The sequence below is a fragment of the Triturus cristatus genome, chromosome 2_2, assembly GCF_964204655.1.
Source record: "Triturus cristatus chromosome 2_2, aTriCri1.1, whole genome shotgun sequence".
Classification (NCBI taxonomy): Eukaryota; Metazoa; Chordata; class Amphibia; order Caudata; family Salamandridae; genus Triturus; species Triturus cristatus.
In genome coordinates this window covers 669418578-669446233 of record NC_140582.1, presented here as the reverse complement: position 1 = coordinate 669446233, position 27656 = coordinate 669418578, and the positions used below count along the sequence as shown (strand labels likewise).

The 27656-nt window shown below is 43.2% G+C and overlaps 1 protein-coding gene across 4 annotated transcripts in view; it reads right to left on the bottom strand.

The window, feature by feature from the left end:
• Positions 1–27656, bottom strand: part of WDR17 (WD repeat domain 17) — a 1003384-nt gene that overhangs the window by 270354 nt on the left and 705374 nt on the right. For all 4 annotated transcript variants that reach the window (XR_014978161.1, XM_085641859.1, XM_085641857.1 and 1 more), the window contains one exon: positions 10817–10956. Coding sequence is in view for 3 of the 4 variants with exons in the window: in XM_085641859.1 (XP_085497985.1) it covers positions 10817–10956 (140 nt within the window). In the remaining variant the exon portion in view is untranslated. The remainder of the gene's footprint in view (positions 1–10816; positions 10957–27656) is intronic.

The following is a 27656-nucleotide window of genomic DNA, read 5'->3' as shown; positions in this document are numbered from 1 at the left end:
GCTTTTGGCATGCACAGTTGGAGTTGGCCAAAGGACCTGGCTTGGGACCAGGCCCTGTGCCCATCCATCCATTGACATTTCAAACCAGATGTGCACCTTTAGCTATCTTCACTGGAGTTCGCCGCAAAGCATGGCCTTTGGTAAGACAGCACACAATCCTCCACTAGAGGGAAACACCCACTGCAAATAAATTTCAACTGTGCACAGAGGGTTTGACTGCAGGCAGCCAGGCCATACACCCAAACTGCAAGGCACGGCCAACCGCCTCTGGCTACGCACAGTAGCAGTGACTGCAGGATCAGATTCCGGCACAATCCCACTGCACATGGGCTTTGGCTGGGTGTAACAGAGGTTAGGAGCAGGGCAGGAATTAGACTGCGGCCAGGCCCTTTCTCTCTACACACCATGTGTGGCCAACCTCCATATATAGTCATTGGCCAAGCACAACCGTAGGGAACTAAACACTTTTTTCATTTTCTTTCAGGCTTCGTGAGTCCTGTGCAAAATTTGTGAATCTTGTGGACCCAGAAAGGATTCACAAATCTGATATGGAATTTGCAAATCCTGAAATAAAAATCATAATTATTAAATTCCCAGTTGTCCCTTTGGGTTATGCTCTTTTTCGTTTCTGTTTTCCCAACACAGTGCTCGGTGCACTGCGTTTGGTAATTGTATCAGCAACAGAAACGTTTCTGTGATGGCCAGTCAATCAGAGCACAGCAGATTCATGATTCTGAAATGCACAACGGCATAAAAAGTTCTTCAGTCCAATGGCTATGCCTTTATTTTTTTAATTGCTTCCAGAAAACCACGGAGGATCCTCAAACTAACAATAAACATACCCTAAAATGTAAACACTTCATGCCCTGACAGAGCATTTATTTTAAACAAATTATTTAAAAACCAATGAACAGAATAACATAAAACCAAGATCAAGCATTTACTTTAATAAAGTTCAGTTCACAGGCCAAGTCTGGCATGATTATCTATCTATCTATCTATCTATCTATCTATCTATCTATCTATCTATCTATCTATCTATCTATCTATCTATCTATCTATCTATCTATCTATCTATCTATCTATCTATCTATCTATCTATCTATCTATCTATCTATCTATCTATCTATCTATCTATCTATCTATCTATCTATCTATCTATCTATCTATCGGTGTGTGTGTGTATAGGAAGCTGGCTTTCTATATAGTGCACTATAATGAAGTACACTGTGCGAAGACACACTACCTTAGCTCTGATTGGAGGTTTTCTCACCATGTCAAGATGGTGAAATTTCAGGAGAGGGCTTCACCTTGCCTACCCTGCCCTAGGAATAGTGCAGGCTGAGGGGGACCCTCCTCCTCATCTAACTAATTTTCCTGCTTTTCCTCCCGCCAAAAGTGGGAAAGAGGTCGTGGCCTCCCCCACTATGTGGAGGTTCCAGGGTTGGATTTCAAACACAGCATTTGCCTATTTGTCTTTTAAGATCCATCCCTGGAAGACCATCCTGTCAGGCAGAGGTGTGAAACACCCCCGTCCAGAGCAGGTATTGTGTCTGTCCTATGAGAGCGCTGGCTCTCACCCCATGAGGTCTGAAACATGTCTGGTAAAAACTGGCCAGAGCCCCTACTATTGTTTGGTTAGGTTTCAGGGACCCTCGGGAAAGGGTCTCCTGTGTGGTTTTATTAATACATCCAACACTGGCATGAGGTACTAAACATCTTAGAAATCAGTAAAGCCATCATAGAGCTTGGCAACAAGTATCCAGCCCATGTGCTTTTTATGGCTTCCCTGTTCATTTGCAACATCATAGAATGAACTGGACATTATAGGGGCATATCTGCTCATGCTGATATGCCCACACATAGGATATAGTGCACTATGCCTTAGGGCCGCAAGCCGGCAGTACGGATGACTTACCTATATCTTATGCAGTGCATGGGGAGGCATGGCACACAGGGCTGTGTGCCATGTCAACTCTTCGGATTTTCCCGCACCAAGACACGCAGCCTGCAATGACAGAGTGCATAGCCTTGGCGAGGGAGCCCCGGGGTAACACAACCAGTGCTGCAGCCCCAGAGTACCCATGCCCTAGGTAACAGGGGTACCACTTACTGGGGACTCACAGGGGTAGCTGAAGTTGTGCTAATGGTGGTAGAGTATTTTTGAGAAAGAGATCTGGCAATGGGAACCCGATTAGCAGGGACTCAGTGCACTTACAGTTTGAAATCACCTCAGGCATCTGGCAAAAAGTGGGTGATAACCATGCAAAAAGAAGCACTTTCCTACAGTATGTGTGTGTGTGAGAGAATACATTATAGACACTCTATACTTGACACTATTAGTGTATCACTCTGGAAGACTGTGTGTATATTTGAGAATGTATTTGAGTGTAAAAATTGCTCATGGATACAACTTTTGAGACTTTCTGCCTATAAGAGTTCCACTGTATGTATATGTTGTGGACTTTCTAAATGTTGACACAATCATGACTGTGGCTGAAAGGCTCTCCTGCATTTTCAATGGTACTACCTGTTTTAGGATATCAGCCTACGTGTTCTCTGTGTGTACATGATTGTGTGAAGCATTGGGAAACTCAATACCTAAGTAAGATTCTACATGTGTGTGAATATTTTTGTCAGCGGGTATGCATTTTAGATTTTCTGGGAGTCTCTGCTTGTTTCAGACTATCTGCCTCTGAGGTTTATTTGGTCTGTCAAATACACTGTCAGTGTGAGACTCTTTGTGTCTGTGTATATTCTCTAACACCCATGAGTCTCTGCAAGAATTGTGTATGTGTGTCTATGCATGCACATGTTTAAAGGAAAGCTACTATGTGGAAAGAGATGAACTGCACTATTAATGAAGTAAGCTGTTAGAATACGCTGTTGCATTGATTAAGTGCTGTATATTGTGCATAAAGGTTTCTTTCCTCACCAAGCATACATTACAAAGCTTACAGTTCTACATACCACAACCATAATGTATACCAATAAAGAAGTAAACTGAAATAAAAGATTATGGCTAAAGTCATACCAAAAGTGGATAATCATGCAACCCACTGTCTCACAGCCGGCTGACTGTACAGTTTCTAAAAAGTGAAAACAAAATGGATGTACGACTGCAGATGGTGTACAGCACACTGGGCCTGATGTATATACTGACAGGTAGTACTTAGTGGATGCAATTGCATACCAACTTTTTGATATTTTGTGAAGCAAGCTACGCACTAATAGATGGTGTAGTGTCTTGTTAATATGAATAGCAGGACCCTTCTTGTCCCTGATGAACTCATCGGAAAATCATGTAATCGTTTGGGTGTGTCTGGGTGTGGTTCTTAAAGATTTACGCAGAGCTTGCAGTTAACGGTTGTACTCTGACGAATAAAGATGTGCACTACAGAGCTCCACGTGAAGCGTGGTCATGTGCATGCTGCTGGGATTAGGAGGATGCGACAGCTGGCGACGAGTAGGGGTTACGTGCCCCGAAGAATAAAGACTGCTCTCCCTGAGAGTATGCTGAGGAACAGCAAACTATTTGTGTGTGCCACGTGCACCTCAGTCAAAGTGAAGCAGTCTACAGATGGCTTATGTGGAGTCAAAGTGCCACTTCAGCCAGTGCAAGATTTTCGATGAAGGCGAAGGCCTACGGTCAAGCCTATTCACAGTCTGCCAGGAACCTGCTGGTGAGGCTGAAAAAAGAGGTACTGCGCCACAACATACCACATAGCCATCATATGTACAGAATGATAGTGCTCAAGGCAGCATAACCAGGTACAGAGAAGCACTGAAGGCAGTGACAACCATGTGCAAATGTGTGCCAAAAGCAGAAGCATTCAGGGGCAAAGTAACGCTAAAGGCACTAACAAACAGGTGTGAAAAACACAACTGTACTCACCGGTAAGAACGAAGAAAGAATCGTCCAACATTGAGTCAAGCCCTGGTCGAAGACTAGTGCGTGCAAAGTGGCAAGTAGCATCCACAACGATCCAAGTAAATTTTTCCCAGCAAGAGTGTAATTACTCTAATGCACAGGAATTAACCTACTGGAATTACGGTGGGGCCAAAGTCCTCCTCATTCGACTAGCCAATGCAAGTGCAGAATGCACTCCAACTCGTTCACAAGTGCAGTCCGGTCCTCTCTTATGACAAATAAAAGAATATAGATCAGCGGTCCAGATGATGCCCCAGATTACATAAAGTGCAAATAAGATTACATAACAGATACCCAGAGCCAATACAAGAGGGGAAAAATGGAATCAATATTCAAAAAAGGACAAAACTTTAAGTGAACTCCTCAGGCAGATAAAGATCTTCAGATAGTTCGCAATGGGTGATGGATCCACTTTCCTCTACCCATGAAAAAAACAGGGGCTGTTGAGGTTAAAAATAGATACACATTAGATATATGGACCCAGCCAGGACGTTTAACAAACTGAGATGGGGGAACGGGCAGGGACAGTGTACAATAAGCAACAAAATGTGAGGCCAGATCACCTAGGACCTGGCAGAAACTCGGATAGATGCTTGCCGAGACTACAAATAACAAGTCGTAGAAGCATGTGGAATACGACTGAAAGGGACAGGCAATAGTCTGTAGGGAGGCCCGGGCTAGAAAATAAAATAGGAGAACATTTATAATGTGGCCCCATCCCTATCCAGGTGTCAGCCGGACTAAATAGATGTGGGAAGAAGGTACAAGTTAAAATAACGTGGGAGGCCAGGTGTCCAGGGGGAGCCTGGAGCTAAAGCTAGGGCTCGCAAGGATAGCAAACTGCTGGTCGGATCAGCATAGTGAGCTGAAAGGCATATGGAGAAACAACTGAAAGTATGGGCAGTAATCCAGCGTGCACTGAAAACATTCTCCACCATGTCAAGGAGAAGCCTTGTCGCGTTGGAGATCTGCTTGGCAGAGCATTTGTGCGGGTTCCTCTGTAGAGTAGTAATCTGTGTGTGGGCGGGGTCCACTGGGTCAAGCCACGATCAATAAAATAAGGAGTCCTGAGGTGTTCCCCCAAGTGGGTCTGCAGATGAGTGGAAATCAGTTGTCTCCAGTAGGTTCACTATATATGTGAAACAGGCTTCTGTGAGGCACAAGTATAGTGGAAGGCCACTGGTCAGTAGCAGTCGGAGATTCAAATAAAGGCCACTGGAACTAGAGTTGCTGCATGGATGGTGTATCCTAGCAGCACATAACGTTAAGATTAAAGTGGTTGGTAATGAAGGAGTGTTACCCCATCATCTGTGTTTGGTAGATTTTGTGACACACTGTTTGGTACCAGAATTGTAATCCTGCAACAGTTGTCTACAGAGTGCAATGGGACCGTGTAAAGGGTATATCAGTCCCAAACGTAGTCCATCAAACAACGTGTAAGCAGCGGAGACTGTGGTAAGCTCCTTGTGAACCCAGTGTGTTTGAGCAGAGCGGTGTCTGAAGTAAATTAACTGGGTGTGTGGATTGGTTTGCGTATAAGTATTACCAGAGGAGACCTTGTTAAGCTCCTGTAAGTCTGAGTAAAGCGGAGTCTGAAGTGAAGGACGTCACTTTGAATGCCGATCCCTCATGAGCAGCCACTATACTTGTGCCTTACAGACGCCTGTTTATAGTGAGCCAATTGGGCACAATTTATTTCCACTCTTTGGACAATCGACTTGGGGGAACATCTCAGAACTCCTTCTTTTATTGAAGGTGGCTTGACTCATTGGACCCCATCCACACACAGATTTCTACTCTACAGTGGGCCCCTGCACAAAAATTCTAACAAGTCAGACTCCAACAACGCCATGGACTTCTCCTTGGACTTTTAATGCTCCCAGCAGTTATCTCCGGCATGAACTTTCTTTGGCTATTTCAGCCTTAAAACGTCACTACTGTGACAAAACACATGTCAGCTGTTGTGATCACGTATACACTGGGGATTACAGTACTTTCCACGTTCCAATAAAATCATCTACTTGGATCTACCTCACACAAATCCTTATTTTGTGGACTTTGACTTCTTTGGACTTCTACTTGAGTGCTGTGGTATCTTCCTTTGATGGTCAATATATGCAGTGGATACTATGGTCCAGTGTTGTTTGCATCCTGGGTAGTAGAGTGTTGGATTCCGAAAAAGTACCAGCCAAAAAGCTTGCCGATCACTGTACTATACCCATGCTTACTTCTGTCTATAGGAGGTGCGATTTGTAAACCACTACTACTTCATACTCAAATTGAACTAGAAGAAAACTGCAGGTACATTACTACCTTTTTGACCCATGTAGATTTGCTCAGATATAAAAGACTAAGGGGCATATTTAATAAGAAGTGACAGTGCGCGGCGTTAGCTTTCCTGGCTAAACGCCGCCCTCCGCCTCTTCTGAAATGCAGGGCTGCACCATATTTACAACAATATGGTGCAGCCCTGCATTTCCCCTTGTGCTGGCGCAAAATTTAGCAGCCTAGCGCCAACGCGGACACCCTTGCACCATAGTGCAAGGGTGTCTGTGTTGAGGGGAAGATTGTTTATGTGCAGGAAGGTGTCCCTTTCTGCACATAAACAATCTTTAAATGGTGTTTTGTAACTTCTATGTGTTCTGCTTAATACAGCACACATAGAAATTGCAAATGTCATTTTTTTAAATGATTGTTTGTGTGCAGGAAGGGACACCCTCCTGCACATAAACAATCAATAGTGTTTTACTGTTTCTATGTGTGCTGCACAACACTGCACACATGGAAACAGCAAAAACGAGAAGAAGTTAAACATTTCTCCTCATTTCGCCAGGGTAAGACCAGGGTGCATATTTACTAAGAAGTGACACAGTGTGTCTTCCTGGCTTAACGCTGCACTCCACCACTTCAGAAAAGCAGGGCTGCACCATATTTACAACAATGTGGTGCAGTCCTGCATTTCCCTTTGCTCTGGCGCTAAATTTAGCAGCCTAGCGCCAACGCAGCCACCCTTGCACCATAGTACAAGGGTGTCTGCGTTGAGGGGAAGATTGTGTATGTGCAGAAAGGTCTCCATTCCTGCACATAAACAATCTTTAAATGGCGTTTGTTACTTCTATGTGTGCTGCTTAATGCAGCACACATAGAAATTGCAGAACGGCAGTTTTTTTAAATGTTTGTTTATGTGGAGGAAGAGACAGCATCCTGCACATAAACAATCAATGGCGTTTTGCTGTTTGCCCAATGCAGCATACATGGAAAAAGCAAAAACGAAGAGAAATTAAACATTTCTCCTTGTTTCACCAGGATAAGACCAGGTTTTCCCTTGTCTTAATTTTGGCGCTGCCTCCTATTTGCGCCTCCCTACTAAATAGGGGGTAGCGTAAAAATAAATGGGTGTTGCGGTGGAACGTCCACCGCAATACCCATTGCCCACCCCTTTCACTCTAAGTGTAGCGTGAAAGGGGGCCTTATTTACAAGGCAGCGTTAGGCACGTTAAGTAGCCTAATGCTGCCTTGTAAATAAGACAAATCCGTTATCTCCACTACAAGGTCCTGAAAAGTGACGCTGTGGTGGCAATTGGGGCTTGTAAATATGACCCTTCATGTTGGGATGTGGTCAGCTGCAGAACTTTTTCAGGATGTAATTCACTGCATAATACAGACTGTCACACATGCGTTTAATTACAGTGATGAGATACTGGAATTTAGGGCCACTCGAAAGGAACATGACAAAGCTCTTACACTAGTATGCCTTTTATTTGTTGACGCAAGTCTCAATTTGAATGCACAAAAGTGTGAGTTTCACAAAACCAAACTCACATTTTTCTGACATATTTTCTCAGAGAAGGGGAAGACAGCAAATCCTGCTAAAGTGCAAGCCTTATCATCCACTTGTCCCCCACAGGTTGTGACCATGCTGCAATCTTTCTCCGGAATGGCCAGTTACTGTTCCAGGAGCATTCGTGACTTTGCTACAGTCAGTGCCCCATTGAGAGATTTTACAAAACACAACTCTCTGTTCAAGTGGTGACATGAATGTGATCAGAGCTTTAAGAAAATCTTACATGCAATTGAGAACGTGACTGAAATGGCCTATTTTGATCCAAAATTACATACTGAAATTGTGGTAGATGCAACCCCGGTGGGGCTAGGAGCGATCCTTGCTCAGCACAATGGACACAATAATGCTCAGTGACACACTGTGACCTATGTGAGCAGGAGTCTGTTGCAGACTGAACAGGCTTATTCCCAACTTGAGAAAGAAAGCAGAGCTGTAGTGTGAACTTGTGAACCCTTCCATGTGTTTCTATATGGAAACCACTTCACCCTTGTCACTGATCACCAGGCATTGCACACTATTTTCAGAAATCCGAAAGCCAAGATGCCCCCTCGTATTGAAAGGTGGGGGTTGCAACTGCAAGATTATGGCTAAACTATTGTGCTTAGCCCAGGGCAAGATCAAAATCCTGCTGACTATTTTTCATGAGTACCATTTCAGTTTCACAGTACAAAATATAAAGCTGCTGAGGCATATATTAAATTCATAGTCAAGTCAAGCACGCCTACTGCTGAATCTGTGGAACAAATTTCTGCTGCTACGAACACCGACTGAGATATGCTTGCCCTCAAAGATATTATTGCACAACAATCCTGAGGAAACATACTCGACCTCTTACAGATGACTTTAAATATCAAAAGTTCAAAAAAGTGAGAGGAACTTTCTGTTACTCAAGAAGGCATTTTATTACGAGTTGCAAGAATTGTCCTTCCCAAGAGTCTGACACAAGGAGTCATTGAACTAGCACACGAGGGTCATCATGGCAGTTTCGTCATTAATCCGAGACAGAGTTTGGTTTATTAGCCTTGATGAAAGATTTGAAAGAGAACTAAAGGCCTCTCATTTGTGCAACTGCTTATCTCCCAAAAAACACAGCATTCACTAGTTATGTATCTTCTGAACCCCTCAACAATGGACATCATCGCGTGGTAGTCATTGATGAGTACTCACGATTTCCCCTTGTGGAAGACCTATCTTCAACCACACATAACAAAGCAATAGGGACATTAAATGACATTTTTGCAACATGGGGTGTTCCCTCCATTCTTAAGTCTGACAATGACCTACCTTTCATTAGCTGAGTTTAAGGCAGTGCCGTAATGAAACTTGAGGGGGCCACCCAGCAAAGTACCCGAAGGGGTTCCCCCACGTTCCGGACCCAGTAAGAAGCTCTCATGCTAGGGGCCCGCTGCCTGTGCACAGGGCCGGAGGGGACCCCCTGGAGCTAGAGGCTATTGTTTTGCCACTGGTTTATGGACTTTCTAACTAATATGAATGTTAAACATCAGAAAAGTACACCTCTCTGGCCACAGGCAAATGGTGTTGTTGAACAATTCATTGGCACCCTAAAGAGAGTAGTTCAGCATGCTGCGCTACAAGGAAGTGACCTCAAATCAGCTTTATGTTCATACCTTAGTGCTTACAGTTCAACTCCCCATTCCACGACAGGTGAAAGCCCCAACACCTTGATGTTTGGGAGAGCCATGGGAAGAATATTGCCACAACTGACCACTAACAGGACAACAGATGCTGATGAGATCCGTACAACGGATTCCTGTCACAAGTGCAAAATGAAGGTCTATTCTGACAAATACCGATGTACTCTGGACACAGTTTTCAAGAAAGGAGACTGGGTCCTGGTCAAACAAAAATGGAAAAGCAAGTCTGATGCTCCATTTGATGCTGACCCACTGAAGGTTGTGATAAGCAAAGGACATATGGTGACTGCTCACCATTCTGTAAAGTCCATCACAGGAGACTTGTCACATTTCAAGCACCTGAATCAATGTTCATTGGCTCCAGATGTTAGAAGTGAGACATGTCCACATGAGAGTCCGGAGAGTCCAATTCATAAACCTGCCTCTGCATCACCTGTACCTGAGGTAGGCCTCTCTCCTATGCCTCATCAATCTCACACAATGAGATCTGGAAGATTGGTTCAATCACTTCGATGACTCATTGAGGAACTATAATGTATTTATGTAATATTTGTACTTTTTATTTAACAAAGGGGGAGATGAAGAGTCTCCATAGGAGAATGACTTAATATTTTGGGGGTGTGGTTAATAAAGTTTATGATGCAGTACTTGCAGTTAACGGTTGCACTCTGAAGAACAAAGACGTGCACTACAGAGCTCCATGTGTGGCTTTATCTTCTGCATGCTACCAAGCCGGGGAGTATGCGACAGATGGTATCATAAAATGCCTACAAGGAGAGGCATATTGCTGCCCAAAATGTCCATTGTTTGTAAAACAAACTGCCTAATGAATTTTAATAAGGTCACTATTTGCAATACCCTGTAACTGGCTACGAACACAGAGATGGTGGCCTGCAGAATACAACACAACTCCATCCTTGTGTTGACATTCTCAAGTGGGTAACATTAAATTTATTTAAAGCATCCTCTATCCCTTCTGAGCCTGCCCAACACAAATCCCAGAGTATCTGCTGTGAGACAGTTTTCCTTGTGCAAATCAGATACTAACCCCAACTCAGGTATTTGATCAATGATTTGCAACTGCCACTGTGTCATAAACTATTTATACATGTTATTGCACATTGCAAATAGGAAGGCATTTCACACTGTTTCTTAATTGCGATTCAAAGTGAGTTGCAGAAACTCTTTTGCAAGTTGGGAAATCTTTTCCGTCACCTTTCCATCACAATAAGTATTTTTTTGCAGTCACAAACCCTGAAGTTTGGCGCCAATTGTAAGCTTGAGAACCTCCTTTAGCATCTGAGGCTCACTATTTGGAATACATCTTCAGCAATAAAGCAAACTATCAGTAAGGAAAAAAATCTCCTTTTAAATGGAGTAGCTTACCATGTTGTCACCGTCATACATTTCCTTGCTAGTAATTCAAGTGCATAATATGTTGCTTGTGATGCACTCTCTCCTATGACTGTTCCCACACAGACTGCCAACTCAAGTTCATTCCCACGAATCAGGTTGGCCATGGCGAGCTGCAGAAATAGTAAAATCATAGCTTCAGTTACACTGGTACTGCCCAGGAAATGCATGTGACATTTTGTGTTAAAACAAAATGATAACTCTCCAACAAGGGATGTCATTTAGGGATCACAAGGGATTAGAATTGCGATCCCTGGCATGCCCCTTGCAAGCCCAGTGGCTTGCACCTTGCAACCGTTGACCTCACAAGATGGAAAGTGAGATTGATAGAGAATAAAGAGCGAGTGTGTGAGAAACTGTAAGTAAGTCAGAGTAAGAGTGAGTGAATGTGAACAAGTGAGTGTTAGTGCAAGAGAGTGAGAATGCATGAGTGTAAGTGAGAATGAATGAGTGAAAATGATTGTGAGTGAGTGAATTTAAGTGAGCATGAGTGAGAATGGGGTGCTAGGCTTGCATGTCTGCCATTGGCCCTAGGATACTATGTAATTATTGTCTTACAGAGGCACCCATGACAAAAACCTAGAGCTGGCATACTGGATGCAATTTTAAGTATGACAGGTACCTGTGACAAAATTCTGATAATGGCATACCAGTGATAGTAGAGGTAATTCTTGACAAATGGGGGAGTTGTGGAACAATGAGGGCAAAGGCCCATTGGAGGTAATTCTTGGCATAAAGGAGGACACTCGTGGCCTTTTGGAGGGGCGCAACCATGAAAAAATGATTGCCCTGACATAGTAGAGGTTAATTTTGACATACATGTACAGAATTATTGGCAAACCTATTGTATGAACTTTTTGGCGCAAGGAGTCACTCATGGCAAATGGGGGGAATCCATGAAAAAATGATGTGCCTGGCAGAATGGGGGGCGCACACATAGCATGTTTTGAATAACATGAGGTAAACTTCTGTAGAGCCTCAGATCTTATTGGCTTGGCTCACCATGAAAGGATTTGAATATTTATTAAGTACCCTTTCAGAGTCCACGGCTTTTTAGCTAATTTATGTGAAAATTGTGCTTTAAAATACACTATTATTGACCATGCTTTATAAAAAAGTCTGATGGGAAGGAACCACCAGAACCATCCCAGAAGAAGTCTGGCTCGCTCGCTTTACTAACATGTTACAATTAAGGGTTGTATTAAGCTCCCCCACTTTGAAAGATCATATCAGCAAACTAATGTAGAGACTATCTCAAATTGAGGTTTGTCTGTGTTGTGTTGTGATAGTAATAATGTACTTATGGAACTTCAGAGGTGTCAGTTATTGTCTATTCAACAGGGTAAATGTGATGAGAAATCACTGCCTGAGAAGATTCAGGGTCAAAGGTCATAAAATGTCTTTGTGAGATGTCATTAAGGTCAATGGGTATGTGATGTCACTACCGTCTCCTCTGGCTGTAAGTCATGTTCTCCTTAGGGTGGTCTTCCCACTAATGTTTTGCCTACTTACCTCCTCTTTTTGCTGTATCTTTTTGTTGGCCTTAGGACTCTGAGCACTTTTACCAGTTCTGACCAGTGCTAAAGTGCAAGTGCGTCTCCCCTAAACAAAGTAAGATTGGTGTATATACAATTGGCATATTTTGTTTACTTATAAGTCCCTTGTAAAGTGGTATACCATATACCCAGGGTCTGTGATATAACTTATACTAGTGGCCTGCAGCACCAGTTATACCACCCACACAAGTAGTCTTCCAAACCTGTCTCAGGCCAGCCATTGCAAGGCCTGTGTGTGCAGTTTACTATCACTTTGACTTGACATTTAAAATCCCTTGCCAAGCATTAAACTCCCCTTTTACTGCACATTAGTGACCCCCTAAGGTAGGCTTTAGGTAGCCCTAAGGGCAGGGTACTTTGTAACTAAAAGGTAGGACATGTACTTTTAAGTTGTACATGTCCTGGTATTGCCAAAAACTAAAATTCATGTTTCAATACTGTGAGGCCTACTCCGCTCATAGGCTTGCATTGGGAATTTCTTAGTACATTTTGTGGGCTGTAATTCCTGAATAGAAAAGAGTAGCTGGATCATGTTTCATGTATTTAGAATGATAATTATAAATCCTTTTTACTGGTAAAGTTGCATTTAACATTACTGTTTTAGAAATACCGCTTTTAGAAAGTGGACATTTCTCTGCTCTTACTGCTCTGTGTGCTGCAGCCTGTCTCCAATACACATATGGGGTGGGTGACTGCTACACTTTGTGCGTTCCCTCGAGACAGCCACAAACACAGGAAGGGTGGTTGTGACAGAGAACTCATTTGCATTCTGATAGGTCTTCCTGGGCAGGGAGGGGGAGTTAACATACCTGAATAGGCAGTGTCCTTTTTCCCACACAAAGGGTTGGTTATCTCATACTGATAGTCTGGAGCCAGGGATGGGAAGAAAGGGAGACCTGTGCACTTCAAGGGCTTGCTTCTAAATCACTTCCACTTCAAAGTCACATCTGGGTATAAGTATTGTGGCTCTGACCCTATCAACAGAGTACACTACAGAACCTGTGAGCAGCTCTGCCACGAGTAAAGACTGCTGTGCTACAAGGATTGCCCCTCTCCTTGACTGCTGCTCTGGAAAAACTGCTTTCTGGCTTTGTTGTGGTACTCTGCTGCCTGCAGATCTCTACCCTGCTGAGGACAAGGACTGAACCCATCTCACCTGTACCCACAGTGAACAAACAATTAACCAAATACATTGAAAACAGTAACCTCCTGAATTCTACCCAATTCGGATTTAGATACGGACAAAGTACCAAGACAGCTCTCATTAAAGCCACAGAGGAGGTAAGAATCTCTGTAGATCAAAGAGGAAGAACATTACTCCTCCTACTCGACTTATCAGCTGCTTTCAAAACGGTTAACCATAGGTTGTTGCTCAGTTGTCTTTCCTAGCTAGTGGATCTGCTCATCTCCTTTCTCACCGGCCATGAACAATCTGTAGCCCTAGGTGATTTTGTCTCACCTTCCATCTCTTTTCAATGAGGGGTCCCTCAAAGATCATCGCTGAGTACAACTCTGTTTAATATCTATGTCACATACCTCACCAATTTTATAAGGTCCTTTGGATTTTCCCTCACATCTTATGCCGAAGATACTCAAATTATCATCTCCCTGGCCAGCAATGACACTAAAACAGGACCGAGATTCCACGACTGCATGTTAGAAGTCAGTGGTTGCATGAGCAAAAACTGTCAGAAACTGAACTCAGGGAAGATGCAGCTTCTTCTATTTGGTAATCAAACCTCCTTTTGGTCCCTGAACTGGTGGCCACAAGACCTGGGTCCACTCCCGGCCCCAGCCAAGAAAGCCCGCAACTTAGGGGTTATATTAGACAGCAAACTGTCCTATATTGACCATGTAAACTCTGTGATTTGCTCTGCATTTTCTGTCCTAAAAACCATTTAAAAAGGTATCCTCTAGATTTTAGCTGACCATCAGAAAACAGTTGTTACTTTGCTTGTTCTTGCAAAACTTGACTAGTGTAACAGTCTATACCTTAATATGCAACAACGATTATTAAATAAATAACAAACGGTACAGAACTCAGCTGCTCGACTGCTCCCAAAATCCCCAAATTTCAGTCAGCATCCAAGGCACTCAAGAAACTGCACTGGCTCTCAGTCAAACAGAGAATCGTCTTTCAAGCACTATGCATCACCAAAAAGTGTTGAACAATCTGAGTTCAGATAAGAGTTGTCTTAACTGGCATATCCCAAGAAGGACCATACGATCAGCTCTATCCAAAAGTTTGGTTATCCCCGGTTTTAACAAAACCTCCTGGGGTGGCAGAAGTTTGAGTTCAGAGCCACCAAAGCCTGGAAGTCCCTGCCTCTCAATTTATATTCTTCACCAAATCTTGTAACTTTTCAAAAAGCCTTAAAAACCTGGCTATTCGATCTGTTGAGTGTCCTCCATCTCAATGGACAGCAGAGCGAGTGCCAAGACACCGATGGGTATTCAAATGCTCTTTAAGCATCCGTAACATTAACATTTACATTAACGCCAAGAGCTTTCTGGCTTGCCCCCTGTTCTGAAGTCTCAGGCCCATCAAAGACTCACTTCAACTCTGCAATAGCACCTGGACTGCATCTGTGAGTCCTGCCCTGCCAAGTGGTGCCAATCGAGTCCTGAGCCCTTGAAAAGTGATTTCTGCTGTCCAGAACCATCAAAAATGACTTTGCACTGATCAGAGCAGCTGCATTGCCCTTCGATGCCGACGCCAATCCATAACTTTGCCTCAATGATGATGGACAGTGAGATCGAAGACAACACAGTTTCTGCATCATAAAGGAGTTCATCTATGAAGCCTTCATTTCCCTTTCGTGAATCGGAACTGATGCATTAAGGAGCATATTTGCTAGAAAATGTTGTAGCACAGAGCAGTGGTAAATTTGGCAGCGCTGTGCTCTGACATTTTCAAAACGCAGGGATGCGCTGTGTTTCCTACAATATGGCGCACACGTGTTTTCACTATCACTGGCACTGAAATTAGCTGCCTGGCGCCAACGTAGGCACCATAGTGCAAGGGTGCCTTTGTTTCAGGGAATGATTGTTTATGTGCAGGAAGTTGTTATTTGCATTCTGCAGCACACTTAGAAATAGCAAGTCGTCATTGTTTAAGGATTGTTTATGCATTGTGATTGGCATTGGGGAGCCTGTGTGCTTTACTGCTTCCTGCTTCTGTTCGGGCCGCAGAGAGACAACAGAGGGAAGATGCGGTGGTAAGGTAAGTTCATTTTTATTTTTATTTTTCTAACGTCCCCTCGCCACCTCAGATCTGTGTCAGCTGCCACTGGTGAGTTGCGTTAATCACATTTAAATATGTCATTAAATGTGTTTCGATGAAGGTTTAAAATAAATTCACCCAAAGTCACTAGTTTTGATCCATGGAAAAAGAAATCATAGATAAAAGCGGTGATAAGAAGACCACAAGATGGCTACAAAGGAGAGAGGTCCCAGAGGGTGTAAAAAATCTGCTCAAAAAATAAAAAATAAACATTTCAATGATGAAAAACTACCAAATTGCAAAAAGAATCTAGAACATGTGACCACGGATTTAGATTCGGAAATAAGCATCCTTTTCTTGAGTGCACAAGAATCAATTAATTCATAAACTTCATGTGCACAAAACAAAAGTGAATACTCATAGAAACAACTGTTGTAGAAAAGAAGAAGTTACTTAGCATCAATAATGCTCTTTCTGGTAGATATTCTATCTAACAGCGGATTCCTCAACATTAGAACTTTCCCATGTGCCACATTTATTTTCAGAGATCGTCAAAGAAAAGCTCCTGCTTTTTTGCTGCCAGACGTGCCACATGGTTTCGAGACAACCTTATATCATCCCGGAAGTGACTGAGCAGAGCTGTATGAAGCCGCCACACCTGCATACTGACAACAATTTCTGCATTGTTCTGTATCTGTACCTTTAGATACAGATCCGCTGTGACTAACTGTAGGTGACACAGCACATGAAAATGCTCGTAGGCCAACACTGCAGCCAGACTCTCCTTCTCTAGCTGAGAATAAGTAAATTCTGTGCCAGACAGGCTTCCACGAGCATAGGTCAAAATGTGTCTCTGAGCATTCCAATGACCATTATGTTGAGCAAGGATAGCGCCCAGCTCCACCGGTCTTGCATCTTGCATCCATAGTGATTTCCATATGCAACTTGGGGTCAAAATAGGCCAACTCGGTTAAATTTTCAATCGTATGTTTTATTCTGTTGAAGCTTTGATCACATTCAGCAGACCATTGGAAAGGGACGTCTTGTTTACTCAAGTTTCTCAATGGGGCACTGTGGAAATATGGATTTTTCTGATCAGTTATGTCCCCTATCTTGGACCCCAACGGTTTCATGTATGAATCACAAGTACATGTATGCTCCCTCCAGTTCCAGTTATGAAGACGCAAACCCATGTGCGTCCACCGTCAACATGTCCTCTTTCAGATCCGCCATGAATAGGCCGGATATTCCATTCCTAAGTATGAAAGGCCACCGGCTTTATATGGTTCACTTATGCCATTTTACAGTCCAGGCAAGTAGGCCCTGATTCTGTCATCGAACTCTTCTTGCCTTCTGCCTCTGAAAGCTCCAGTCTGAGCCTGCATCTGCGACCATGAACTTTGTCTCATTCTCTGCGCGGCTCACGAAGCCTGACATCAGCCTGCTGTCTGCCAAAAACTGTATTTCACCTTCGAAATTATCTGCTCCGTTCCCTGCCCGATGCATTCCTGTCTAGTAGTTTAAGTAAACATTCTTCCAGCTACCGAGCAAAGGCCCGGCCTCTCTGTCTTCATGCAAGTAATTCATAGCCCTGTTACTATGGAAGATTCCTGCCCTCGCATCTAGTGTAGACACTTAGACGCTTGTACACGCACTAACAGTCAGTATAGTCAGTATAGAATAAGATTCTACTCTAAGAGACCTCTCTTTTGGATAACATAGTTCTTTAAACATAGGATGTTAGATATGATTTGGGATTAGGTTGACTTGACCCTCCAGACTTCTGTCGCCACATGTAGAGCTAAATGTCAAGTCCCCTTCACCCCCTAGTCGCACGACAATCACACGTCATACTGCTGCGCGCGCATCTCTGCCAAGTATTTCTGCTGACATTGCGAAATTATTTCATGTAACCACCCTCTTATGACATCACATCTGATGACGTTCTTTAAATCACTCCCAGTTACGCCTATTTTTGCTACGTACGAATATATTATCACCACTATCAATTGTTACGCCTCTTGTATTTGCTTCACTGTAATGCCTATTGTATAAAAGTAATTGATTGTCAATAATGTATGTACTTCACTTCCTGAACCTTCGTGGTGATGGAACCTGGAGCAACCGATTATAATCGACCATTGGAATAAAGCCCATTCCGAACCTCTAATACCACGGATTCTGCCTCTTATTTACTGAGCTATTTTATTATGTTTCTGTATCAAATTAAGTCCCGGTAATTAAATTATTTACCACATGAATGGCGCCCGAACAGGGACACTTTCTCATCTCACGCGCCGGCGGTGCGTTGCAGGCCCGGTCTCCTGCCACAGCTGGACGGACAATAACGCGTACCAGCAGGATTTCCTGTATCTCCCTCCGGTCAAGCGGGGGCGACTGAGGCTGCGATCAACACCCAGACGAGGCGGTGAGAAGTGCGAAGTATCCCGACCAGAGCCTAGCTGAGAGAGCAAGATCCGAGGTATACAGAGGCCCACCAGTTTCCGAAGTCCCGAGTCGAGTCCAGTTTCCGAAGTGTTCGAGTCGAGTCCAGTCCGGTTCAAGTTCAGTTCAGTTTCCGAGGCCTTCCGTTCCGAGCTACCCGGTGAGTACCATTACTGGGGAGGCGTTCTGGCGTGCACATAAGTTGTGCCGGTCCAGACGGGTTTGGGTACACAAATCCGGTCTGCACTGTTTCAGCAGTGTATCTGTACTGTTTAGCAGTATATCCAGTATATCAAGTATATAAATTCAGAATAATTCAGTTCAAGTCGAGTATTATGTTTAGTGATTAAGTTTTCCTTAGATCGTCATCATCATTGTTGCTCAGTTAAATGTTAAATGTTAAATGTTTTTAGTACGTTCTGCATATTGTGGTATGAATGACTGTTCATTATTGTGATTACTGTATTAAGTTTGTTCAAGATCAAGTATCAGATCAGTTCTCAATATGCCGCTCTTTTCGAAATTAAGACAGATCACAACTAGAAAAGGGGTACTCGAAGAAGCTGTTCCTATTCCTCCTAGGGACACTCCAGGGTACTTCATGTATCATAAACACGGCTTAGACGCTATATTATTTCTTGATTTATGGGTAGACTACACTAAGGAATTACCAGAAAGTCAGAGGTGGCCCGCGGCTGGGACCTGGGATGCAGAGTGCATCGTGAAAGTAGAGGAAGAATTATGGAAAAAGAAAGCTAGACAATCACAGAAAGACGCCATTGAATTATGGCGTAAAGAATCGTATAGACGTACAGAAAAAGCACGTAGACAGGAAGAGAAGAGTAAAGAGAATTCAAATGAAGTCCGAGAAAATCTATTAATTGAAGAAGGTGCACGAGTGAAATCAGAACAAGTAGACAGACAAAGACATGCCCTTATGAAGGGTATGTATCCCCTTCTGGCCGAAGGATTACCTAAGGCTACTCCGGGGATACCAAAAGACTTGCCACCCCCATTATTTCCAATAAAGATACATCCCAAGGGGCATCCTAGAACCGCAGAAGATGTTTTTCTTTCCTCATATTTAGATGACGCAGCTCCCGAGTATGCTAATCCCGCCCCACATAGACCGTTGGCCGGGGAGGTTCAACGCCAAGATCCTGTATCTGTATCTCTACAGCACCAAATCCTGACACAAGTTCCGGCAAGCACATCTGTTTCCACATCTGTTCCTACAGCTACTTCCATAGCTGTGTCCACACCTATAGTTGCTGTATCGCGTTCAACGAATCCTTTCACGCCCGATACCCCAGATGGGGCTACGGGAGGTGCTACCAACATTTTTTCTACGCCACCCAGAATAAATAAACTTACTTTTCAAGAATCTGCACATTCACGTACCCCCAAACTCATAAATGCCCGTACGCTTAAGGAACTTCTTATAGATTGTAGATATGACCCTGTGCCCGGAAAAGAGGACGAAATGACCCTGGCATCATTACGTATCAGACGAGCCGCGGTGTATTTAGGGAAGTTACCAGGAATGACTATGCATCTAGATAATATATACCATTTTGTCCAAACAGGGCGAGATTCTGAATGTATTAACAGAGCTATGGAATACCAGAAAGTGGAAATACAGGGGGAACTGTTACGTTTCCTCATAAATTGTGTGATCAGAAATCAAGACCGACCGGGGGTAGACCCGGAAGCAATGCAAATTCTTAACAGATGGAGCCAGAATATATCAGAAGGGAGACATGATAAGCAAAACTGTATAATAGCCATGTGCCGAAAGATCCGTAAAGAAATAGAACGCCTACACGAAGAAAGATAAGTGGTACCCAGTCATGTCAAAGACCCAGCGGGTTTCCACCGAGAAATTAAAGACATGTTACTCATGGGAGAGTATACCTATCCCGACATTATGACCATATTAAAGGTATTGATGCCTGCTGGCATTTATGAAAAACTCAATGAAAAAGAGTGGGAGGTGGGAGACCAAAAGATAGACTGGACAGCATTAGAAAATGAAGAAAAGGCCCGAGGTCCAGGTTCGGGGCTTGGGGACAAAACTAAAGCACTACCAGGTTTACTAGTACAGGTACTGCCACGTTTATTAACCACGAAAAAGGAAGACTGGGGTGCAATTTCAGCCTGTAAACAAAAGCAAGATGAAGACACTAGTGATTTCTATGCACGATTTGAAAAATGTTTTGGTATAAATAGTGGCATAAAAGCAAGTAGCGAATCATACCCACATCTGTTTGTGACAAAATTAGTTGAAAATTCCTTGCCCCAAGTAAAGAATAGAGTATTAAAATTCGAGAGTACCTGGCAAGGTAACACCCCATCACAAATGTTACAAATGTTACAGTATCATCACAATAGAATTAGAGAGGAACAAGATCATGAACAAAGACGCATGAAAGACACGAAAATGAAAATGCTAGTCTCCCAGACAGTTCCAGCTGAAGGACATAAAAAGGGTACGACACATTCCGGTGATTCAGCAGGACCTGTAAAAGGGACATGCAACTATTGTAAACAACCAGGTCATTATGTACACGATTGTCCAGTCCTGAAGCGTAATATCGCCACAGGTATTACAAAAGAAAGACCACGGCCACTTAGACAGGATCAGAATGAACAAGGAGCCTTGCAGCATGCACAGTCCATGCCAGCTCCACAACAGTCTATACAGTTTGTGCCAGCTGCACCTGCGCTGCCTGTTGCTGCCACGCAAACCACGACACGACAGCTGTACCAGACAGCACAGTATGACTATCCTGATTACCAACGATATGCATGAAACAGCCTAGAGAAGGAAGTTGACTTACCCCTTATCGAGGTCCCTGTAGACCAAGAAGGACCTTATGTACATAGTGAATTATTAGGTCAAGATAGAAAATTTTTACTTGATACAGGGGCAAGTCGAACAACCATAAAACGTAGTGAAGTTCCAGGGGCACCCCTCTCAGGCTCACAGAATATTTCCCTTGGTTTTTCAGGAAAACCTATTGTTAATGAAGTGTCACAACCTCTTCCACTTACGATAGGACCTTTGACCCGAACTACAGATTTATTGCTTACTAAATCATGTCCAGAAAACCTGTTAGGAATATAAACACTGAAAGCTCTAGGAGCTATAATATGTTGTTCTCCGGAAGGAGTAAGATTGTTTTTACGTGATTTTAAAGGTCATTATGTGTCTAGAAACATGGATCCCCGACTGCAGACTTTACCTACACATCTATGGGCACAAGGCCCTACTGATGTTGGTTGCATGAATATTACACCATATCAAGTTACACTAAAGGCAGGAGTGGTACTACCACGAATGCGACAATACAAGTTACCACCAGATGCTGTAGTGGCTTTACTACAAATCATTGACGAGCTCATTGCCCAAGGAGTGGTTGTAGAAACAGACTCCAATGTATGTAATTCACCGATAATTCCGATTCTTAAACGAACTGATCCGAAGGCCTCGCCAGTATATCGATTGGTTATTGATTTGCGCGAATTGAACAAATGCATTGTGCCACAATTCCCTGTGGTCCCAGATATCTCGTCATTACTGACAGCTATTGATTCCGAAGCAACATTCTTTACTGTAATTGATCTCAAAAATGCCTTTTTCAGCGTCCCAATAGATCCGGAAAGCCAATATTTGTTCGGATTTAGTTTAAATGGACGTAGCTTCAAATTCTCACGCGCACCTCAAGGATTTACAGAAAGCCCCAGCATCTATAGCCAAGCACTGAAACGAGAACTCGACAGTATCCACATGCCAGTTAACACTGCCTTGCTTCAGTATGTCGATGATCTGCTGATCACCGCTAGAAGCGAACCCGAATGTGAGAAAGCATCACTGACAGTTTTACGATTTCTAGCCGAAAAGGGGCACAAGGTGTCCCCTTCTAAGCTGCAATTCTGTGTCCAGCGAGTTGTTTATCTTGGACACTCGCTGTCCAAGGAGGGAAGGCAGCTTACACCCGACCGCATTCAGTTAATAGCTAACATGCCAATACCCAAGACACAAAAGGAGGTGCGGGCTTTCATAGGCCTCACTTCATATTGTAGACAGTGGATCCCTCAGTATGCATTTCTAGCAAAACCACTCATTCAGTTGACAACACAGGAGGCAGCCACATCGACTGTTCTCCCTTGGACTCAGGAACATACACAAGCTTTTGAAAGCTTAAAGACAGCCTTATGTCAAGCACCGGTTTTAGCAACACCATGTTACAGTAAACAGTTTACACTCTTTGTTACAGAACGCGAAGGTACTGCCTTGTCAGTACTCACACAGGAACAAGCAGGAGCACACAAACCATGTGCTTATTTTTCTAGTACATTAGATCCCGTAGCTCAGGCTTTGCCTGCGTGTCTGAAATCAGTGGCAGCGACAGCTTTAGCAATCAGACAAAGCGATGCCATAGTGTTAGGACATCCATTGACAGTACAAGTACCACATGCAGTGGAGGTTCTTGTGAATCGAACGCAAACACAACATTTGACTATAGCAAGACTTACAGGGTACGAACTAACACTGTTTCAGCCACATATAGAAATCAGACGTTGTAACACATTGAATCCTGCCACACTTTTACCTGTAAATGGAACAGACCCACTAGCTCATGACTGTATTGATGTTATTACAATCACGACGAAACCCAGACAAGACTTGACAGATGTCCCATTGTCAGACCCAGACCTGACGTTGTATGTAGATGGTTCATGTATGAGAAAAGGTACAGGAGAACTAGTGGCCGCTTACGCAGTCACAACAGACACTGAAATCATTGAAACAAATTGCATAAATACCTTGTCCGCTCAAGCAGCAGAGCTCGTCGCTCTGACACAAGCCTGTATTCAAGCCACAAATAAAAAAGTCAACATATACACTGATTCACGTTATGCATTCGGAGTTGTACATGACTTCGGCGTGCTGTGGCGAGAGAGAGGTTATTTAACTTCTCACGGTGCCCGCATTCAGCACGGACCCCTCATTCATGCTTTATTAGATGCAATACATCTACCCACTGCAATATCAATTATGAAATGTAAAGCTCATACGAAAGTTACTGATATCATTTCTCAAGGCAATGATTTAGCTGACAGAACAGCTAAACAGACTGCTCAAACTCAAACATCCGACATGACAAAGACAATAGTCCCGACGCCAACACATTGTATGACGGTTAAAGATCCTACTCTTGACGTAATTGATATACAGACACATGCTACACCAGAAGAAATAAAGAAATGGACTGAATTAGGAGGGATCCAAACGGATCAAGGATGGTTGATGAAGGAAAAGTCTGTGTGGTTCCTTCCTGATTCAATGGTCCAGGTTGTAATTAACACTGTACATAGTCCAGCACATCTAGGAGAAAAAGCTATGCTAGACAGCATTCAACACATTTGGTTCAATAAACATTTACGAGCTGCAGCCAAACAAAAAGTTCGTACCTGTATGATCTGTTGTCAGTTCAACCCAGGAAAAAGCGTTCCCGTAGAACAGGGTGGATTTCATCCTCCTGATCATCCTTTTGAAGTCCTCCAGATGGATTATATCCAGATGGAACGATGTAGAGGATTCAAATATGTTCTCGTAGTTGTTTGCGCTCTTTCCCGTTGGACGGAGGCATACCCGGTTTCAGATTACACTGCCCCGACTACTGCCAAACAGTTGGTTCGAGAATTCTTCCCACGATACGGTTTACCACGTGTTGTTCACTCAGATAACGGCCAGCCGTTCTCGTCCGAATTAATGAAACACGTTTCGCTCTTGTTAGGCTATCAGTGGAAATTCCACTGTGTCCGACACCCCGAGGCAGCAGGTCTCGTAGAAAGACATAATCAGATCCTGAAAATAAGATTGTCCAAAATATGCAGAGAGAAAGGTGTCGACTGGGTAGTAGCATTACCAGTTGCACTCTTTTACATGAGAATGGTAGCACACTCTCGAACAGGGCTATCCCCGTATGAAGTGATCTTCGGCAGACCACCAAATATGTGGGGGACGCCCATACCACGCAAAATAACTGATATTGACTGTAATATGCTGACAGATTACTTGGCTTCCTTGATGTCTGCACTACAATCTTGTCGTTCACAGGTAGCTGCAGCTTTTCCTGACAACACTGAGGTGAAACCCCATGACGTAGTTCCGGGAGACTTGGTCCTCGTGAGGAACTTTGATCGAAAGACTCAGCTGGAACCTAGGTGGAAGTTGCCTCAGCTGGTGTTGCTCACCACAAGGACAGCCGTGAAGATCGAGGGCAGAAAAGGCTGGATTCATTCAAGTCATATCAAGAAATTTCATGGACTACCAGCAGATGTGAATACCACACCTCGTGTGTCTTCACCCATTGACTCAAAACTCCCTCTTGTTGAAAGGAGTAATTCTGAACATTATAAACTGAAACTCAGGTCCAATCAGTCGAGCAATTTGATTGTTTAAGTCCTCTCCAAGGTGAAGCGGTTGAATTGTCTCTGACATGTATCCCTTGGACCTGAATAGAGAAAACACCCGAAAAATGTTGAAACGACAGGCGTACTGTAAATCACTGCGTAGTCATTGCATAGTGACATTAATAATTTTGTTTTTCTTAAGTCTTTTAATAATTACTGCAAGTATATTGTTGCACATATATTATCCTATTTCTAGACATGTTTACAATGTTACTGCCGAACATTCTTTTAGTGAATTACCTCCGCTTGAGTTGTCTTATAGATTTGCGCTGCGCAATAACACGTTTATTAATATGTTACATCATTCCCATCAGGTTAGCAATGCTACAAATTGTTGGATATGTGGCCGACTCCCTCCCTATCAGAATTATAAAGGAATTCTACCTCTCTTTCCATACCCGTTCACACACAACGGCTCCTGTGGAGCATGGTTTAGCTTAATCAATTCCCTAGATTCGAATTCTGCAGTTTATCAAGATAACTGGGTATGGGGAAATTTGAATTTAGTTTTACTTAAGGTCTGCTATCCTAACAAGGAGGGATTTCCCCAGAGAACAGGAACTGATCTCGAAAATGAAGTGTATGGATTAGGTAATTTTACGCTTAATCTTATGATCCTAAATGTCGAATCCGAAGCTACTCCAATTTTGCCCGCTATGTCAATATTTCCAGTAAAAGGTGAATTATGTGTAAGAAAGAATGGTTCCATACATATGGGCCATAGTAGATGCACCACTGTAGTAGAATTTAGTGATCAAGGCAAGTCTACATTTAGAGCTTCCCGCCATTCCTATTTCATATGTGGTCAGACGGCATATGTACGTTTGCCTCTAGATTGGGATGGTACCTGCTACATTGGATTTCTTTTGCCGCCTGTTTTTCTAGCTCCTCCTGATTATCACAGAAATACTCATTTAGTATATACTAGAGTAAGGAGAGATCTCCCGATAGTCGATTACACTGAAACAGCATGGGAAAAATACACAGATTTCAATAAAGGTCTCTTTCCCTATATAGGTACAGTTACTAATAGTAAGCTGATACGTAGATTAACCAGAACCCTTGAAGCAGTAGTGAACGAAACTATTTCCGCCTTAGGCAATTTAACAGAAGAACAGTCTGCTATGCGGATTGTTGTGCTTCAAAATCGTCTTGTCCTTGACGTCATCCTGGCCGATAGGGGCGGAGCTTGTAGGGTCATCGGATCAAGTTGTTGCATTTTCATACCAGAAAATTCGCCATCTGTATATAAAGCCATAACTCGCCTTCATAAGATTGTAAGCCAGATACACCAGAATCCAGGCACCTGGACTTGGTCCGGTTGGTTTTGGAATGTATTATGTACCTTTGGATGGAAGGTCCTATCCTTCCTAGGTATTGGCTTTCTCATACTATTCAGTTGCTGTCTATGCCTACAATGTGGACCAGCGATTTGTGGTCTGTGTGCCACATCGTGTGTCCCATCACCAAGATTTCATTCGTCCCAGAAGAAAAAAGAAGAACAAATGATGCTATATGAACAGATCAACGGATTGATGAAGATTGATATCTCTTGACGGGCAAGTAGGGGACAAGGAGGGAATGTGGAAATATGGATTTTTCTGATCAGTTATGTCCCCTATCTTGGACCCCAACGGTTTCATGTATGAATCACAAGTACATGTATGCTCCCTCCAGTTCCAGTTATGAAGACGCAAACCCATGTGCGTCCACCGTCAACATGTCCTCTTTCAGATCCGCCATGAATAGGCCGGATATTCCATTCCTAAGTATGAAAGGCCACCGGCTTTATATGGTTCACTTATGCCATTTTACAGTCCAGGCAAGTAGGCCCTGATTCTGTCATCGAACTCTTCTTGCCTTCTGCCTCTGAAAGCTCCAGTCTGAGCCTGCATCTGCGACCATGAACTTTGTCTCATTCTCCGCGCGGCTCACGAAGCCTGACATCAGCCTGCTGTCTGCCAAAAACTGTATTTCACCTTCGAAATTATCTGCTCCGTTCCCTGCCCGATGCATTCCTGTCTAGTAGTTTAAGTAAACATTCTTCCAGCTACCGAGCAAAGGCCCGGCCTCTCTGTCTTCATGCAAGTAATTCATAGCCCTGTTACTATGGAAGATTCCTGCCCTCGCATCTAGTGTAGACACTTAGACGCTTGTACACGCACTAACAGTCAGTATAGTCAGTATAGAATAAGATTCTACTCTAAGAGACCTCTCTTTTGGATAACATAGTTCTTTAAACATAGGATGTTAGATATGATTTGGGATTAGGTTGACTTGACCCTCCAGACTTCTGTCGCCACATGTAGAGCTAAATGTCAAGTCCCCTTCACCCCCTAGTCGCACGACAATCACACGTCATACTGCTGCGCGCGCATCTCTGCCAAGTATTTCTGCTGACATTGCGAAATTATTTCATGTAACCACCCTCTTATGACATCACATCTGATGACGTTCTTTAAATCACTCCCAGTTACGCCTATTTTTGCTACGTACGAATATATTATCACCACTATCAATTGTTACGCCTCTTGTATTTGCTTCACTGTAATGCCTATTGTATAAAAGTAATTGATTGTCAATAATGTATGTACTTCACTTCCTGAACCTTCGTGGTGATGGAACCTGGAGCAACCGATTATAATCGACCATTGGAATAAAGCCCATTCCGAACCTCTAATACCACGGATTCTGCCTCTTATTTACTGAGCTATTTTATTATGTTTCTGTATCAAATTAAGTCCCGGTAATTAAATTATTTACCACAGCACTTACAGTAGCAAAGTCATGAATTTAACTTGAGCAATAACTGGTCATGCCTACGAAGGATCACAGCATGGTGGAATCTTGTGGGTGTAAGGTAGCTGACAGTGCTCACACGTTATCTGGGGCAGAAGTCATTCCCCCATCAGAAAACTTGTGCCCAAAGAATTTGAGTTTGGTTTTGTGAAACTCATACTTTCCTGCATCAGCAAGTAAATGGCACACTTGCGTAAGAGCCTTGTCAAGCTCCTTTTATGTTGTCTCAAACACCAGCATGTCATCACTGTAGTTAAAAGTATGTGTGACAGGTTGAATTATACGACGTATAACATCCTGAAATACT